This window comes from Manduca sexta, chromosome 3 (genome assembly GCF_014839805.1).
Source record: "Manduca sexta isolate Smith_Timp_Sample1 chromosome 3, JHU_Msex_v1.0, whole genome shotgun sequence".
Taxonomy (NCBI): Eukaryota; Metazoa; Arthropoda; class Insecta; order Lepidoptera; family Sphingidae; genus Manduca; species Manduca sexta.
In genome coordinates, this window is record NC_051117.1 from 2,562,256 (window position 1) to 2,580,606 (window position 18,351).

Sequence of the window (18,351 nt, forward strand, 5' to 3'; positions counted from 1 at the left end):
GGTGTTCTTAAATCTATACAAATACAAAACATACAAAATGTACATTTCGTCGAAACGAAAATGTCGAATTTGACGTTTTCGGAAAATAATTTTTATATTTTTCTTTTTTCAAATATAAAGATAAATTTCTATATAACATTTTGTCACAGTTGTAACTTGCGATCGTATAAGTTTTTTTTCATCGACATTGCCCTCATTGCCTTACACCCCTAAATTGAATATAAAACCACATTTTTTTGGGTTGGAAAATGTTTTAGACCAAAACAGATTTCGACGACAGGCCCATTACTTTACTTTGGAATACAAAAATCTATGGAGCCAAAAGACATCGAGTCAATGTTCATTAAGTTTATTAGAACTGCTAAGTCTTGGGATATTTTATTCGAATGCGACCGCAGTTTACAACTTCGACACAATAATCTGGCAAGTGGGCGCTAAGAATTTCCTATTATCTCTGCTATATTAATAATACTGTAGTTTTTCTAAAAAAACATCTGATTTTTAGGACAGATTCTGAAGATATTTCGAGTATTTTCATGCTCAAGAACCCAATGTATTTAGTTTTTTTATTCGACTTCAGAATCCTCTAGTCTACACAACGTTGTCCTATAATGTGTACTATATTTATTGCCTATGTTAACATTTTACGGATTTAATACAGTGTTGGAGCTAAATTATTGAAGTAATACAAAGTTTTTTTTAAGAATTATGTTAATATTCGTTTTTAATAAGCGATAACAATATTAAACATCAAAATGATCCCGAGTGTAAACCGATCAAAATAAGTCAATTATAAGCATGGAGAAAATTACTATGTTCTGTTTGGTACATTCTCACGATGGATAGAAAACCATTGGGATCGCTTATCGAAAACGGCAGATAGTAAATAAAAATTAAATATGTTTCAAACCGATGTTCAACCAAACCTTGATATAATTAAACTTTATAGATAACCAAAAATCTTCCTAATTTTGATAATAGAAATTCATGACAAAAAAAAAAGAATTTTCATAAGTAATTAAAAAAATATACACTTGCTTCTGTTTCATGGATTTTATGTATGGATTCGCACAACTTATTAAGGATAAAAAAAAATGTTTTTAAATGCCCCAATACGTGTCGGTATTTTTATTCGCTTTAGAATCAGTACGTTCGTAAGACACTACAAAGTTTTGAACATTGCAAACAAACTCCTATATACTTTAAAAATTAAGGGAAGGGATAGTAAAATTTATTTACAGATTTTTCTCAGTTTGCGTGACCAATTGCTTCATGAAATTGATTGTAAAAATTTTGGCAAAAACAATATTTTAATATTGTATTAATGTAGTTTCAGGTGCAATTTCAAAGAAAAACATATTTTAAAATTATAATTTACATATTGTACCTATACCTGAACATTTTTTCTTATATAAAAAAATAATTGGAATAAAAACTGCAATTCATAGGGACCGCAAATTCGGAAAATTCGCAAAAAACAAACCTGATGCGGAATGAAGATAACATAAATTTGAAGAAACATGAGGAAATCTGAATTTAGCGATGTATCTAATAATCTAATATTGCAAATAAAAGGATCATTGTTTTACAAGTGCTTATAAATTGCAATTTAGTTGCAAGGGTGCCGACAATTGCCGACAAACAAAACGACGGAACAAAATGTCTGTAGTTAGAGCGTAATAATTAAATATTCTCATGTACCTTGACTAAGCGCAGCTATGTTGGCTTACGTGATGAATAAAGTATATTATTTTAAAGGCATTGCAATATCGATAAAGAATAAATTGGCCACGAAACTGTGCGGGAGGGTTGTAAGTGAAAAAAGAACCAACCTTAACATTAACTATCAGAATATATCTTACTCTTAGTGCGACCTTTAGAAATACATGTGAATAATTTTTTATTTTCTCTTAAAACTTTATCATATAATTATTTTCTTCATATATTTTCGTCTTCGTTAAAAACTTTCAAAAATCACATACGCGACGCAGTTTTAGATTTCTTTATTAATTTCCGACGAATATGCACGTTACAAAAATATATGACAGACTCTTTGATGTTGCCAAATTTCGAATTTTAAATAACTACTATTATGCATCGTTCGCGAAACTGGCAACATCGAGATTCCAACAAAATTTTATAATAAATCATCGATTTTAGTTATAGTTTTTAATGGGATTAATAATTGTGAATAAAATATTTCAAATTAATTTGCTGTTTTCTTTATAAGAACCATTTTAGACTCCACTAGGGCCGATGTTCGATCGACGTAAAAAAAATACCGAGATGAAATCTAAATGAGTAAAAAAAATCACACTGGTCGATAATTATATAATTTTGATATTTTCTTTAGAAATTCACTGGATAATGAGCAAATATAATCTAAAACTGCGTATACATCCCGCACTGTACAGTGTACCGATCCTTAGCCTCTAAGAGACGTCTTATTTTATATGTACAAATATATACTTTACACTAACATACTTTATCAAGGGTGAAGCGATCCTCAACTGTTGAAGGTATTCGAGTGGACTTTCACTCACTTAGTGTATTCTAAGGCTTTTACTTTATTGCTATTTACGACATTAATTTATTATATATCCTTCAGGAATTTTACAATCCTAAACATATAAGAGATCATACTTCCAAAACTTATCGTTTGGATGGTTCCACTTATGGCAGTTATGTGTAAGTACAAAACTTTTAGATTAAAATTCCAATTAGATGCCATTATTTATAAGATAAAATTCCGTAAAAAATTTTGGGGCACACTCTATATAAAAATTTTACCGAATCACAAGATATACAAAAAAAACCTACATAAATTGAAACGAAAATAATAATACCAGCTCTCTTTCATTCTTTTTCAAACACTCAAATACCTCCAACACACACACTTCAGTCTTGATTTAAGTCCTGAAGAACCACTTGTACGATAGCTAATCTGGTGGCCGATGCACCACACCTTGGGAGACCTTGACGGACTCGGATACCTTGGTGTCGACAATTTTGGTCTCTTTACCTTCTTTGTGCCTGTGTTCAGTTCTCTCGTGCTTCCTGTCCTCCGTCCTGTCCCTCCTGTGGGATTTGTGGGACGATTTGTGACGGGACGATGAATGTCTCCTCCTGTGGTCCTTGTCTGACCTCTCGGCTCGGGATTTGTCTGAATCCCTGTGCCTGTGGTTCTTGTCAGATCTGTGTTCTTTGTCTACCTTTGATTCTGGTTTGTCAGTTTTCGATTCCAGTTTGTCAGACTTGTCTTGCTTGTCACATTTGGATTCTTGTTTATCAGTTTTGGTATCTATCTTGTCTGACTTTATATCTGTTTTGTCGGGCTTTGTTTCTGATTTATCAACTTTCGTTTCTATTTTGTCAGTCTTTGATTCGGGCTTGTCACATTTTGGATCTGGTTTTTCGGACTTTGATTCCGTTTTCTCGGGTTTGGATTCTGGTTTATCAGATTTAGCTTCTGCTCTATCAGATTTGTTGTCGGTTTTATCTACTCTATGTTCAACTTTATCGACTTTCTGGTCTTTGTCCACAGATTTTTCGTTTTTGGATTCTATCTTATCAACCTTCGCTTCTGCTTTCTCAGATTTAATTTCTGCCTTTTCCACTTTCATTTCTATTTTTTCGCACCTATTTTCTACTTTTTCTGTCCTATTCTCAGGCCTCTCAACCTTGTGGTCTAGTTTCGTCGGTCTTGATTCGGATTTTTCTGACTTCGGCTCAATTTTTTCGACCTTTGATTCTAATTTGTCAGATTTTCCTTCTACCTTTTCAGTTTTAATTTCTGGTTTGTCAGACTTTTGTTCTGGCTTATCAGTCTTCGCGTCAATCAATTTTGAATCAACTCTTTCAGTTTTGGTTTCCGGTTTTTCCGTTTTTATCTCAACCTTTTCTATTTTATCAGTTTTTTCGAGTTTTTTGTCCTTCGTCTGGGTCTCCATGCTCTTTCTACCATGGGATATTTTGAGGGGTGATTTCTGATGGAATTTAGCACTTAAAGCTCTCATTTCTATAACGCCAGCTTTGTGTTTTGACGTCTTTTTGGGCTCTGTAAAATAAGATTGTCGTTAGAACCTGCTTAGAAATGGATAAACTAAATATATTATTTAACATATCATCATATAACATACAATCTATCCAATAAATATATCAAACTGTAAATTTTCACACAAGGTCTCACAACATCCACTCCACCATTGCCCTTAAAATCACTTACCAGAAAAACAGCCAGTGACGATTAGATTATAATATAGACTCGTGGAGGTCCTTACCAGTGGGTGTATGGTTTGCGCTGGCGGGCTGCGGGTCGGCAGCGGGTCGCTCGTCCGCCGGCGACGACGCCTCCGAGGAGGGATAGTATTGCTTCAGACGGAGGTGCCATGCTGTTATAAACAATAAATATTATTCCGACTGTGAAACCACTGACTACAAATATGACTGAAATACAATTCGTATTGGCTAATTTTATGATGTGTACCCAATATCCGTTTCGCATTAACATTAGCCTAATTAGAATATCCTAAAAATGCGACTAGTAAGTCGATGTTGTTTAATTTTGATGGTTGTGATTGGTCGAGAGACCAATTCGTCAGTCACGTTTTAGTCTCGCAACCAATCACAATAAAAACATTTTAAGCACACAGAACTTCTAATCTATCCTTACTTCATTGTTTGCCTCGCTCATATTTACTGACTGAATGCACTCACTAACACACTCACACGCTTTTAAAAGTGGCTATAAATAATTCACTGACTCACTTTCACATTTCCTGCGTCACCGATATATTTATTAACATAATATATATAAAAAAAAAGTTGTACATGAAGTTTTTTTTTGCATATGAAAAACACTTACCGACAGAAGTAACAGCGGATACCGTTCTAAACTGATGTATAATGTTTCTGGGCAAGAAGTAGATGTCGTCGGAACATAGCGGCAGGCGAGAGTACCGCACGCCTTCTCTGCGCAGCTGGTTGAGCTTGGCTTCTTCTAGCCTGTTGGATAATACAAAAGTACATGAATCATTGCTGTTAAAGATGGGCCCTTCAAAATTCGTCAGTCCAAAGATTGCTTTCAGCAGTCAACAAATTCTTGGATTTACCATACTGGTTAAAATTTTATGATGTACAATTTACATCCACATGAAACAGCTGCTTTAGGTGTCTAATCTATAGTATGTCAAAACTACTGTTAGAATTGTGTCTATATCTCATTTTGATTTCTAGGGAGGGTTTATGAGTTAAATCTCGTAACTCCGTATTACTTGACACGCTCCCAAACCAGCATCATCGCCGGTTACCCATCCGAGCTTCATCTCCCCCTGTACCCTGGTACTCACCACGTGACGCACTGCGAGATGGGCGGCTCGTACAGGTCGAGCTGCAACAGTTGCACAAGCTTGTTGAAGTCCGCAGCGTGGAACGCGACCACGTCCTTGGTGATGCGGCCGCGGTCGCTCTCGTCTCCGCAGTGGATCGCTTTCAACACGCCTGCAACGAATATACACAAATGTATGATCTGAGTGTACTTATAGTAAGAGAAGGAGAGTATGGCAGAGTTGTTAGAAGCTAATGACTGTGTATGGCCATTGAAAAGATCGCCAAATAACAATTCTTTGTAATTCAATGTGTTGGATGGTGTTTCTACTGTTTATGAGCGGTCGTATCCCTTACCATCAGGCAAACGGCAAGCTCGTCTAGTCATTCAAAGCAATAACAATAAAAAATGTGTCAGCATGAGTTTTCCTTAGTGAATGTGTGAGTTAATTTTATAATCTGTCTAGTTTAAAGGCGGGTTAGGTTAATGCAGCGTAAGAGTGAGTGATTTAGTCATACTGCCAGTTACCGAGTCAGTTAGTCAGTGTTTGTTAGTGAGTGAGTCAGTCAGTGTGACTGGTACGTACCGACGGCGGCGGTGGTGATGCGGTCGAGGCCGTGTCCCACGTGGTCGGCGTGTGCCCGTGTGCGGTCCTCGAACAGGAACTCGCGCGCCTCCGACCAGCGCGGCAAGTACTGCAGGTTGCGCAGCTCGTTTATACCAGTCCTGTATATACAAACATACACTTGCAATTCTTATAGCATAATCTAACTTCCACATCACGCAAAAAACCAGACAGACAAATAGTTTATACATCAATGACATTCTGTTATCGAAAATTATTTACCACCATAACTGGAGTTTGTGTATTGTATAAAAATAATATCAGCCCTAAATTATAAACTGTCCCACTGCTGAGCATGGGCCTCCTCCACTGAGAGGGATAAGACGTTAGTCCACCATGTGTAACAAATTATTTTGTTGTGAAAATAGTAAAAGGCAAAACATTATTCATTCTAGGAACCTAGGCATAGAGAAAATTAAAGAAATAGAAGAACAAAGTCATACCTTCTTTTCTTAATGGGACTCTTTCCCAGCTCAGCCGTAGGCACCAACTGCTCCCCAGGCCTGATCCACAATATCGGACCATCGTTGGATTCCTGAGGTTCCATTTCCACGGCAGCCATGGGTCCCCACGGCATTGTCTGAAAACATCACAATATATTAAAATTGTAAAGCTATATAAATAAAATATATTGATGTAAATATATTTTGCGAATTAGATTGAATTCAGTAACTGTAATATAAAATGTTCAAATGTTGTTCATTGTTTGTTTTAAGTTGCTGTCAATTGAACTTTACATATTCCTGTGATAAGGTCAATTTTATAAATTAGGGACGTTAGACATTTCTTTTATCATTAATGTCCGACAAACAAGTAGTATAATTACCATTTTAAGAAACGGGCAGGTGGCAAGCATGTCCAGCATATCGGGGAAGTATCCGCCCACCTCTTCGTGTACAGTGCCCACCAGCGAGATTTGGTGCAGCGGCCCGCTTCGGAACGTGCCCGCTGCGTACGTTTGCTGTACCTGTGTAGATATTGTGTTGAGATAAGTTTTTTGACGGGACGTAAAGCAATGAGCTGTCGAATGACTGATTTAGATGGACGTTAAGTCATTCAATTTTGAAGCATAGGATCATGCTTCGCATATTTATAAATTAACCAGGAGTTTCCATAATGATTTGAAAGGATTGAATACTTCTAATGAGAATGAAGCGGTTTAAGCGACTCTTTTAAGGCATAAGTAAGTCTGTATGCCTGAAAAATGTGGCAAAATGTGTAGGCACTAGTGCGGAAGTGCCCTCTCATTTTGCCGAGATTATATTAGTCCTAAGATGTGACAGGCGACGAGTCTATCATTATATCGGGCACAAATTCCAAAGTTCAGGGTAATACTAAATTGATAAATCCAACATCACATTGGCGATCCGGGGTTTATATCCGGTACTTCAGAACTACATGACTGAGCCAATCTAATCATGTTCAGTTACAATATTTGCAAGGAACAAACGTGTTAGGCACTGACCTGCTGGTAATACCTGCTGACGGTGGTGGTCTCGATGTCGGAGGCGCGCGCCAGCACGCCGGCCTTGACGGTGAGGCCGGCGTGCGCGTGCGCCAGGTACTGCAGCAGGCACGGGAAGGGCGCCGCCGCGCCGCGCACCACGCCGCACACGAAGTGCGCCCAGCCCGAGCTGTCCTCCGAGAACACCAGCTGCGGGACATGCATCACTCAACTGTACTCTATACGGAGTAGCTAGATATCACCTTACAAATTATCAACGAAATAATGATTTCAATATTTTATCGTACTTTTTTATTAAAGAGTCCTGTGTTGTGAATTTTGTAAGATTAGATAGCCACCAACATAAAAGCAAATGATAAATCTTATCTTGGGGTCAGTTAGCAAATACGCCCAGTAAAACATATTTTTTACTACATTTTTGTAGTTAACATTGATGCACTTAATGTATCAATCAATGTATACAGTATTCATGTTATGTTCAAAACATATTCAGAATCATTTAGAATGAAATACTAAATACCTTGAGGAACTCCTTGGCAAGCGAGAGCTGTTGCTGTTCGGTGAGCATGTCGATGTCCCGCTGCTGAAGGTACACCACGCTCGCGCCGCCGTTCGGGTGCGTCTCCACGCGCATTAGTCTGAGACACGAATGAGATTATTTTATTTTATTTTGCAATTTTTTGCTGGACAAGGCCAGAATTTTATATGAGAAAGAAATATGTGGGTTTTTTAAACTTCAAAATAATGTGATAGATTTAATATTTATTATCTAATGCTTGTTCCTCCACCACATAAAATCCACCGGATAATATATTGATGACTAAAATATTTACTCGCAATCATGCCTTTCAAAAGCCCTTTTATTATTCATAATGCAATATAGGCTGTTAGGCAATAAATCAATTAATAAAAAATGTTAGACATAAGCTGCAAATCCTCTATTCATGCGTCCGTCGCCTCTAGAGATTTTATCTACTGTATCTACCCCACCTACCTATGATACTTGAGTCCTTTGATAGCAGGGTTGTCTGCCAACGCGGCCCATCCGTCGGCCCCGGGAGGTGCACCCCCCACGGGCCCCGCGCCCCCCGACGCCCCCGCGACGGCGCGGTCGCGGCGGCACTGCACGCCGATGGAGCAGCGCTTGATGCGCGACCGCCGCCGGCAGTGGTGGCAGGACGATGACGATGACGAATGGCGGGACGAGTGGGACCTAAAACAATTGCAAATACAGTAATTAGTTAACAGCACAGGTGAACTCAAAGGTACGAGTACAAATCGCTCAGCCGAAGGTCTGGTGTGCTTGTATAAGCCGGCCCTGCCAGGCTAACAAAGGTATAGTCAGGTTCAAAAAAGCACAAGTGAACAGTGGTGGGGATAATATCGCGTATATTCAAATTTGAGGTGTATAGTATAGTAGCCGCATGGTAAGTGTAAGCAATAGACAACGACCATCGACTAAGGAACCAAACCGACCAATCACGAGTGTGCTCACGACTCGTGCCTCCACCTATACCAAGTTAAACTGGAGACCTTTCAACGGACTCTATCTTTAACAGATGACAGCGGATATATCGTTCTTCAGGTATAGTAGGTATTATCAACACATCTATGTTGCTCGCGAATTTTTTTCGTACTTTTCCCGGATAGAGTCTTTTCTTATGATCCAAGCTTATTCAATACAATATTTTGTCAAAACAAATTCACTGGTCGTCATGAAACCATAACAGAGAGAGATACTTTCGCATTTAATAGTATGGACGAAAATAATTGTTTACAATTATTCTGCTGTGCCTAAGTAAAAAAATGTTCAGAAACATGGTGCACAAATTTTGAATTACAAAGTACTTTATGACTAACCCAGCGTAATGTATTGCGAAATAAGCGGCGCGTCGCGTGCGCATCACGCTGAAATATCAGACGTAGTTTCATAATGCCCTTCAAAGTTCAAACCTATCACAACATTGTACTGATATTTCGTATCACATTACATTCCTACCTAGAAAAAGAACAAAGAATTTATATTACCAACTCACCTATCTCGATCCTTCTCTTTTTCCCTCTCCTTCTCCCTTTCACTCTTCTCCAATTTGACTCTCTCGTTCTCAATCTTGACTTTAACATCCACAGCGTCCTTCACGTTCATGATAGCTGGGTACACCTGCGACCCACTACTACCTTCCATCATCTTCAACGGTAACTCCAAATTCCCGTAACATGGTAACTCTCTTCTTGGCGTCGACTGGAACCTGATCGCCTTGAGGGTCAAGCTAAAGTGGGTAGCAGGACGTCGTATCGGAGAACTTTCAAGAAGCACATTCGACCTGGTCACTCTTGGATACTTGTATTTGAACATTGACTGCTGGAAATGCGAGTTGATGATTTTCAGCTGCCTGGAGACGGAAGAGAAGATCCTCCTCGTCGCATCATCGTTCGACATCTTGTTGGCGAGATGCGATTGTCTCCAGGTGGCGTTAAGACCCCCAAACCAGTCTGTCTTGATTGGATCTTGGAACAGTTCCACCAGGTTGAAGGTTTTGCTGGACGTTTGGTAGAGTAAGGGGTTGTCGATAGAGGGCGTCTTCGACACGTGTAGTTTGAGCACGGCCGCGTCGCCGAATCCTCCAGAGTCGAACACGGGCCATATCTTGGACAGTTTAGCCGGGACACTGGTCTCTGCAGTCCAGGAACACAAAGGGTTGGGTGAGCCCTCGCTGTGTTTCCTCTTCTTGCCTGCAAATTAGAAATATTTTTTTAACTTTAATACGTTAAAATATTTGAGAAAACATTTGGTAAATTCACTAATAACAATAAAATATGGCGTAATTATATTCATAAAAAAAAGCGGCGATAGCCTAGTTTGGGTGTGGACCGGACTGCCCAGACCAATGTCTGCAGGTTCAAATTCCAAGGGCCTTCAAATTCCAACCTTTGACTTATCTAAAAAAATATATGTGTATTCTTTGTGAGGTATCGCTTGATCTAACGGTGAAGGAATACATCGTGAGGATACCTGCATACCTGAGACGTTCTCTATAGGAATTATGAGGGTGTGTGAAGTCTACCAATCCGTACTAGGCCAGCGTGGTGGACTAAGCCTAAACCCCCTCAATAGTAGAGGAGGCCCGTGCCCATCAGTGGGACAGTATATAATACAGGGTTGATATTATATAATATATTCATAGCGTTTTTGGAAATGAAGCTTCGTATTCTATACTATCTTAAACATTAAAAAACATCAGAAACTTTACACAAGGCGGGAAATTCCACAATATATACCTAAATGGTTTCTCTCAGGTAAACAGTATACCCTAAACATTTTCCTTGTGAAAATGACACAATGTAGAATCACTAACATACAACTATTTTACTATACTAGCAATATGTTCTTGCTTCATGTAAGTGCGATTGTAACGGTTTTTCAAAACCAAAATAAACTTCTTATTGTTGAAATTTATACTTCATGAGTTTCTACGCTCTGGGATGGGATCTCCAAATGGTGACGTCAAAGAGATGGCTGTTAGCAACTTTACTCAACTTTTACAATATGCAAAACAAAAGGGTCAATAGGAAAAAATTATAGTTATCATTTTTTCCGATTTGTTGCAGTAGATATATGATTAACACATTGAATCAAAAAGTTATCAAAACAAAATAATTTAACATCCCGTAGTCATTCATTAGATCACATATATACTAGTTACCAATTTTAGAGTTGGTGCCTAATAAAATTTAAACATTGTTTCTGTACATATATTTATCTAGCTTCACTAGTAATTTTAATCACTGGTTCACTATTACAAGATCCTATGTTAATTTTACATAAGTAGCAAAATATGAAATTAACAATTTGAAGACCAAAAATAACATTTTAGCTTTCCCTTAATTTATCTTTAGGGATTATTGCAAATTTTCATAAATAACACTTAGATTTATGTGATATAATTAAATTTGCACATCAAATATACCATACAATCTTTGATGGTTTATTTATTTAAATCATTAATATTTCGACAGTTCCCAACAACAAAATCTTATCTGCAAAATATCTAGTTGCAGTATGAAGGTTTTATGTTAAATAAAAATATAAAAATCAATTAATCACCTCAAAATAACAATTAAATTAATTTTTGATATCAATCAATAGTTTTTAAATAAGTAACTGATATGTATATTTTCACTTAATATACAAGTTTCAAACTGCAACTAGACATTTTGCAGATGAGATTTTGTTCTTGGGGACCGTCAATCTATTGACAATGGTCTCTTTTGAGCTGAAACATTTCTATTGTAAGACCAGCTCAATGAGACTGTACCATATATAAAATGCAAAACAGCCACATACAATCCACTGCTGAACATAGGCATTCCCTAAATTTCAAGACAGACATGTCTAAAGTGACCTTCATTCAAAGTGAAATATTATGGATTAATATCTTGTGTCCAAAACAAATAAGGCTCATAGGGCCGTGCTAATAGATGCCACTTAATATAGCTCTTTGGTGCAATACTGGCTGAGATGCTGCCAAGTTAAAATCAATTTAAGGACATCACTAGTTAATAAATAGATATCAACCTCTAAAATAATATCTTAAATCGCAGCATAAGACAGATCTTGACAGAAGTGTTTTTTGTTTATTTATCAATGACTCAACTGAGAACAAACTCTTAAATGGCAGCTTAAGCTTAGTTTATTAAATAGTTCATTACATTTAACACCTATTTGACACCCTACTCAAAATTGACTTTCATATATTTCAGCACTTCTTTGTCTTCTACAACGCCCCAAACTTCCCTCATGTGTTTACTATATGTTGAACAAAACAAATATATATTTTTTTTATATATTAATATGGCTCTTAGTAAGTCATGATATGGCAAGAGACCACAAAAATTGCGTTATATTACATGTTATTGCATTGTTTTCCTGTACAAGTGTAAGTAAATATGTACAGGTATATACTATACACATTAACTGACTATTCAGAGTCAACGCATTAGTTATGTACACATAACAAAGTGTTTATGAATAGATAGGATCCTTTTAAACTTTTTTTAAAAGTTTCTACTAGTGGCTTCACTCATAGAAGTTTTTGTACATAAAATTATAACTTGAAAGTTATTAACCTTAAATTATTTCTACCTCAGTTCATCTGACTTGTTGATAAGCCGTCTCAATTAAATGCATGGATGAATGAATGATGACTTAGAATATTAATGTTATGATTTTGATACATCTAAATGACTAATTCAGTGGTTCTCAAACTTTTTAAATGACGGAACCCTTTTGGGAAACAAAATACTTGATGGAACCCTACAATAAAACAATTGTTTTTATAAGTGTATTTTTTATTAATCAGCATAATAAAAGTACAATGTAACAGTTACTAATTATTATTCAGAGAGGTGTTTTGATTTTTTTTTCTAAATTCTTGCGGAACCCCGACGGAGGTATCACGGAACCCTAGGGTTCCGCGGAACACACTTAGAGTATAGCTGGACTAATTGATCAAGTTACTTGCTCGTTGGCAAGAAGCACTACAAGCTGTAAACAGAAGACACCCACAACTGAATTAAAAAGCATGTCACTGCACTCTCGTGGCAAAGGGTGTATACCACAATTCATACTGCCTTATTTTTGCCTTTTGGAACCAGTACATTAAATTAATTGAGAGAAAAATATATCTGGGACATAATTAACATATGAGAGCATTTTTTGTAATAATCTTTTTACGCTAACTCTTGAAAATGTTACGATTTAGCAAAAAAAAAAGAAAGCAACAATTTACCCTGAATGCCACAAAAATATATTTAATAGTCATGAATATTACAACTTCGTAAAAAAATATTGGCAGAATTTCAACATAACAACAAGCAGTAACAGAAAATTTGTTTATCACAATGACAAGTTGTTTTTATATAGTTATTTCAGTCACAAAAAAAATTTTGGATTGTTTAGTGACTGCAAGTAGCAAATCGCTTTTTTTATATGACAAATGGCAGACAAAATTGTACACAATACGAGGGTAATTAATGTTAACTATCACCTTTCAACACAAGAAAATAATTTAATAGCCAGTACTTTGAAGAAATTACCTTTGCAATGACAAAGATCAATGTTTTTTGTAGTTATTGGGACCTTGTATACGGTTCAATAAAATGTTTTAGTGTGGGGATATGATTATGTGTGTTGGGAGTGCATATCCATTTAATTAATTAATCTTTTCTTTATTTCTACAATACTGTCGGCTTCTTTTGTCATAAAAATAAGAGCTAAAGTGGTCTAAGGTCAGTTCAAATGACGTATGCTATAAAACTTGCCATTTTGTAAATGAAACTGTAATTGACATAGAATCACGTACAACCATTTCATGACTCATTGAAAATTAGGCTTAGGTACCTTTTGATATTATCTGATTGATTAAACTGATATATTACATAGTTATTGCAAAACTGCATAGGGAATATTTTTATTAATATATTACATAAGTGCTATCTTACTTCTAATAATATAAGAAATTATAAAAATCTATGATGTTAGAATGATAGGATCAAAACAAAACACAGGCAATTTTTTCATTTTTATCAACATTACTATATTTATGAATTGATGGTTTAAAAACAGCAGTAGCCTATTTGGCAGTGGAATGGACTGCCATTGCATTTGCTTCTACATTGAAGGAAAACATAGTGAAGTAATCTGAATACTCAAGGTCTCTTTTGAGGGTATGTGAAGTCTACCAATCCGCATTAGGCCAACATGGTGGACTAAGGCCTAATCCCTCTCAATAATATAGGAAGCTTGTGGCCAGCAATAGGACAGTATATATTTAATTAATACAGGACTAATATTATTGTTTAGGATTTCATCTAGTATTCAATGTTTTTGAAGTATTTTGAGGCAAGGGAAAGTTTATGAAATATAAATATAATTTAACCTTATCATATAAAATCTAAAAGGCTCTAATATAGAAAAAAATATATAAATACAGATGCATATTCATTTATGCAAATATTAAATTTCACCATAGTAATAGTTTAGGTTTATTTTTTACTATTTGTATTATTTTTTTATGTTTTTCTGATGATAATATTGGATTTGAGATACAACTTAAAACATTTAAGAATTAGTTATTTTTAATATTTATTTGAATTTATCTTCTAAACTAATGTTTATAATGAATTTGTTTTCTTTGCATGAAAAATGTAAGATATTAAAACCAAGGGGAAGTCTATTCCTTATTGACGCTGTAAAGTTTTTATTGTAATAAAATATAGTTTAATTTTATTTCAAGTTCTTATATCAAACCTACACAAAAAATATATTGTATGGAAATATCTAGAACGGCTAAGACGTTAGGCAATTTTTCTATTGACCTTTTGCAAAATGTAATGAATGGAATTTTTTAGGGCTTACTTTAAAATATATATTATGACAAAGACTTCACTGCATCTAAAGGTGGAGCGGCATCTAGAATATTGCTATTCTGTTAAATGATTTCCTTTGTGTAATAAATCTATAGTAACATATAAATCTGAAGAGTTTGTCTGTTTGTTTGCTCAAATGCGCTCATCTTAGGAACTGTTAACCAATTTTGAATAGTTGATCACTAAAAGGAAGCTACATTACTCTAAAGTGCTGCTTTTTATCCCTATGTTTTTTGGGAAAATATTCATCCTGGAAAATCTTTTTACATGCAAGCAAAGTCACAGGAACAGGTTAGTAATGGCAATAAATTAGTTATAATTGAGTAATCAATACAGTAGACTTTATGCAACACCAATTTCCATTATGTCATCAAAAATAAATAGCAGTATTACTGACTGGTACGGGTTTGTAGAACACTTTACAATATAGAATTTAATCATTCAGTGGTAAGTTAATTGTCTACCATTTATTTGAAATGACCTGGGATATTACCAACCTACCAAATATATATCTCTACAGATTTACAATATAAAATATTGATACTTCTGGTTTTCATAATAAAGGTGTTAAGAATATTGTATATAGTAATTATGAGACTAAATTTACCTAATACCTCGTTGTATTCTTGTAATAAGTCCCTATAAACTAAACTTGATTTTGCTATAGTTATTTGCACATATTTTTTGTGTTTCTGTACTGAATTATATTTGACTACTTGATATGATTTTTTGATTATAAACAACCTGTTCATAAGGACCAGTAAAAAAAAGAGGAGAATATTTTCAAGTACAACTGTCTCATAGGGACAGTAGATTCAATACACCACAACCGTCAGAAAAAAATATTATTTGTAAGGGACCTTCTATGCCATATTTAACTGTAAATAAATTATTTAGAGTTAAATATGGCAATGGTTTTACATAATGTAAAATCTTTATAAAGTTTTACTGCCAATAAAATAATAATGCCTGAAACTCCACAATATTCCTGCATATTTAATCTTGTGAAATTTGTTGTAAGTATACTGTGTAAAAAAAACTTATTTTTTTAACATTTTTAAAGAAGTACTTGTAAGTTTAGTTAATCTTACTTATACTTAAAGCCAATTTGTACAAGGAATAATATTATATTGGCTGTTTTAATAACAATTACTATTTTATTGTCAAAAGTGCTTTGAATACCTATTGGTACTCTATTTTAATAACAATTAATATTTTACTGTCAAAAGTCTTTCGAAAATTGATTGATACTGGTTTATTTTTAGATTAAGAAATATAATTTAGATTCAGTAATGTTCTAAATGTGAGTTTTAGTGAATGTATTGAAATATCAGTAGACTTTTTATAGCAAATTATGAGAAATTCCAGGTAACTTGGCAATCTTCATATTAAATGGTCCAGGATCTTGATACTTTACAATTTATTTGTATTATCTTCTTTTGAAACATCAGGAAAAGAATTTTGTCTGTTTTCAAAAATGATAACCCAGAAAATTCACATTACCTTGTGTTAAATATGTGTGCTACACTAATGTACAGTTAGGTTTTCCCTTTTTTCACTAAGATTTGAATGTAAGGCAGTTATTTTATAACTTTTTATCATATTATGTTCCCATCCATATGTTGAGCATTAAATGATGTTGAAAGTGTTACCATAGTTTCAAAACGGAATAGTTGTAGGAAAAAGGATTTTTGGCCCTATTCAAATTAATTTACAATATGGGATGCGTTCGTACCAAGATTATGAACTTTCCATATGTTCAAATTAACAAATATTGGTAATTATAGTCTAGGCTCGTTAGTAACACGCAGTATGGCTAGATTTGCATGGTATTCCTTTCCTAATAAATAGAAAGTAATGTTCAGCATGGGGCAAGGTCAGTAGTGATGCAATCTCAGCACCACAACGTCGCAAACCACAGTTCACACGAAATATCTCGTCTGTACCTTCTAGCAACCACCAAAAACCCGTAGATGCCATGGGGAACCGCGCCACATGTGTTTATAAACATTATTGACCTCAGCAATGATGTAACAAACAATTTGATAGGTTAGCATATTTCCCACCAAAAAATAACACTATTTATTGACTGAAATCGTTATGACAACGCCATTAGTCACTTTAGTGCAACGTATTAATGTGTTATAAGTATGTATACAACAAAATATACCTCTTGATTCGCATGATGGTGTGAGCCTGGATTCGTTTGACACACTTGGATCGTATCCCAATTTCGATAATTTTCTATAGTCGTGAGCGACACGACGACGCTTCGTGCCCTCACCGGCGTCTCCTTCGCCATTTGACTCGTAGCAATCATTGCCAAAATCGCGATTTCCACTAACTTTTACGTGGGACACTCTCGCTTCATTCGACGACGCCATTGTCTCAGTGGAAGACGAAATCACAACAAAATAACCACTGTTTGTCAATTAAACAACGTCGCGGCGGAAATTTTAATCTTAACAACGCGAATAGTATTTAAAATCACATAACTACATTAGAAACACATTGATTGCGAATAAAAAACAACTTGCGACGCCATTTCTCGCTACCTCACAATCTTTTTTTTATCGTCGTGCATTAGAAATTCGTACACATTGCTGGGCAAAGACAATTTAGACAACAGCCACGAAACTTTCTAAAAAAAATTTGCATTTAATAATAAACGTTATACTTCATTTTTTTAATACAGAATTATTAGAATATATTTAATTAATTAATAATATTGCATTTTGTATGTAATTTAAATTTAATAATTTTTATGGGCTATATAAGCGACATCTGTTAAAAAAATTTAGTACCTATACGTACGGCATTAGACTGACGTGGCATTTAGCTTCATTATTGTTACTTTTACGTCACGATAGATGGCAATTATAGTCATTCGGATAATGTATTTATATCTTTTTACATTGTTAACCAAATACCACTATATTATAGTGGTATAATATTATATTGTCTTTATATTTTGATTACCTACAGATTACCATTTTACATTTTGATGATTCATATCGGACTACGAAATAATCATCGCATCTACATACCTACTAAACATGAATGTAAATGGATTGGCATGGACATAACGTCTTGATTCTAATCAAATACTTATGGGGGTTTTTCACAAAGTGAAACTGTGCTATAAAGGATAACCGATCATAGTTTTGTCTATGAGGGGATTTGATCACCGCGCCTGGGATGGCACCATTTTCAAAAAACGACAGCGTTTCTGTAGAGTTTTATGTCGGCATTGGCTCAATGTAACATTGTAGGTGCCTATGGAAGGTACCTGTCTGGATAAAAGTTTTAATTTATTGCGCCTCTTATTCTCGCAAAATATTTTTAAGTCCCAATTGTATTTTAGTTGATAAAAACCTTAATATTTTGATAAAGACGTTCGAGAGTCCAAGAGTAGGAAACTTTGGCGTCCTTCTACAGCTCTCGGCGCTCTGTCTAGGATCTGGCACGAAGGAGGACGGACAATCCCGCCCGGTACCACTTCCACTT

General features: G+C 35.3%; 1 protein-coding gene across 1 annotated transcript; it reads right to left on the minus strand.

Moving 5' to 3' along the window:
• Window positions 1-574: 574 nt before the first annotated feature.
• LOC115441219 lies at window positions 575-17,443 on the minus strand. The gene is made up of 12 exons (XM_030165908.2): window positions 17,015-17,443; window positions 9,453-10,149; window positions 8,411-8,629; window positions 7,937-8,054; window positions 7,417-7,605; window positions 6,778-6,918; window positions 6,395-6,531; window positions 5,913-6,052; window positions 5,349-5,499; window positions 4,865-5,004; window positions 4,281-4,391; window positions 575-4,057 (listed from the first exon to the last, which is right to left on the minus strand). Exons 1-12 carry the CDS (start codon window positions 17,226-17,228, stop codon window positions 2,940-2,942), a joined length of 3,375 nt encoding a protein of 1,124 aa, XP_030021768.2. The 5' UTR covers window positions 17,229-17,443; the 3' UTR covers window positions 575-2,939.
• Between the last annotated feature and the right edge of the window lie 908 nt (window positions 17,444-18,351).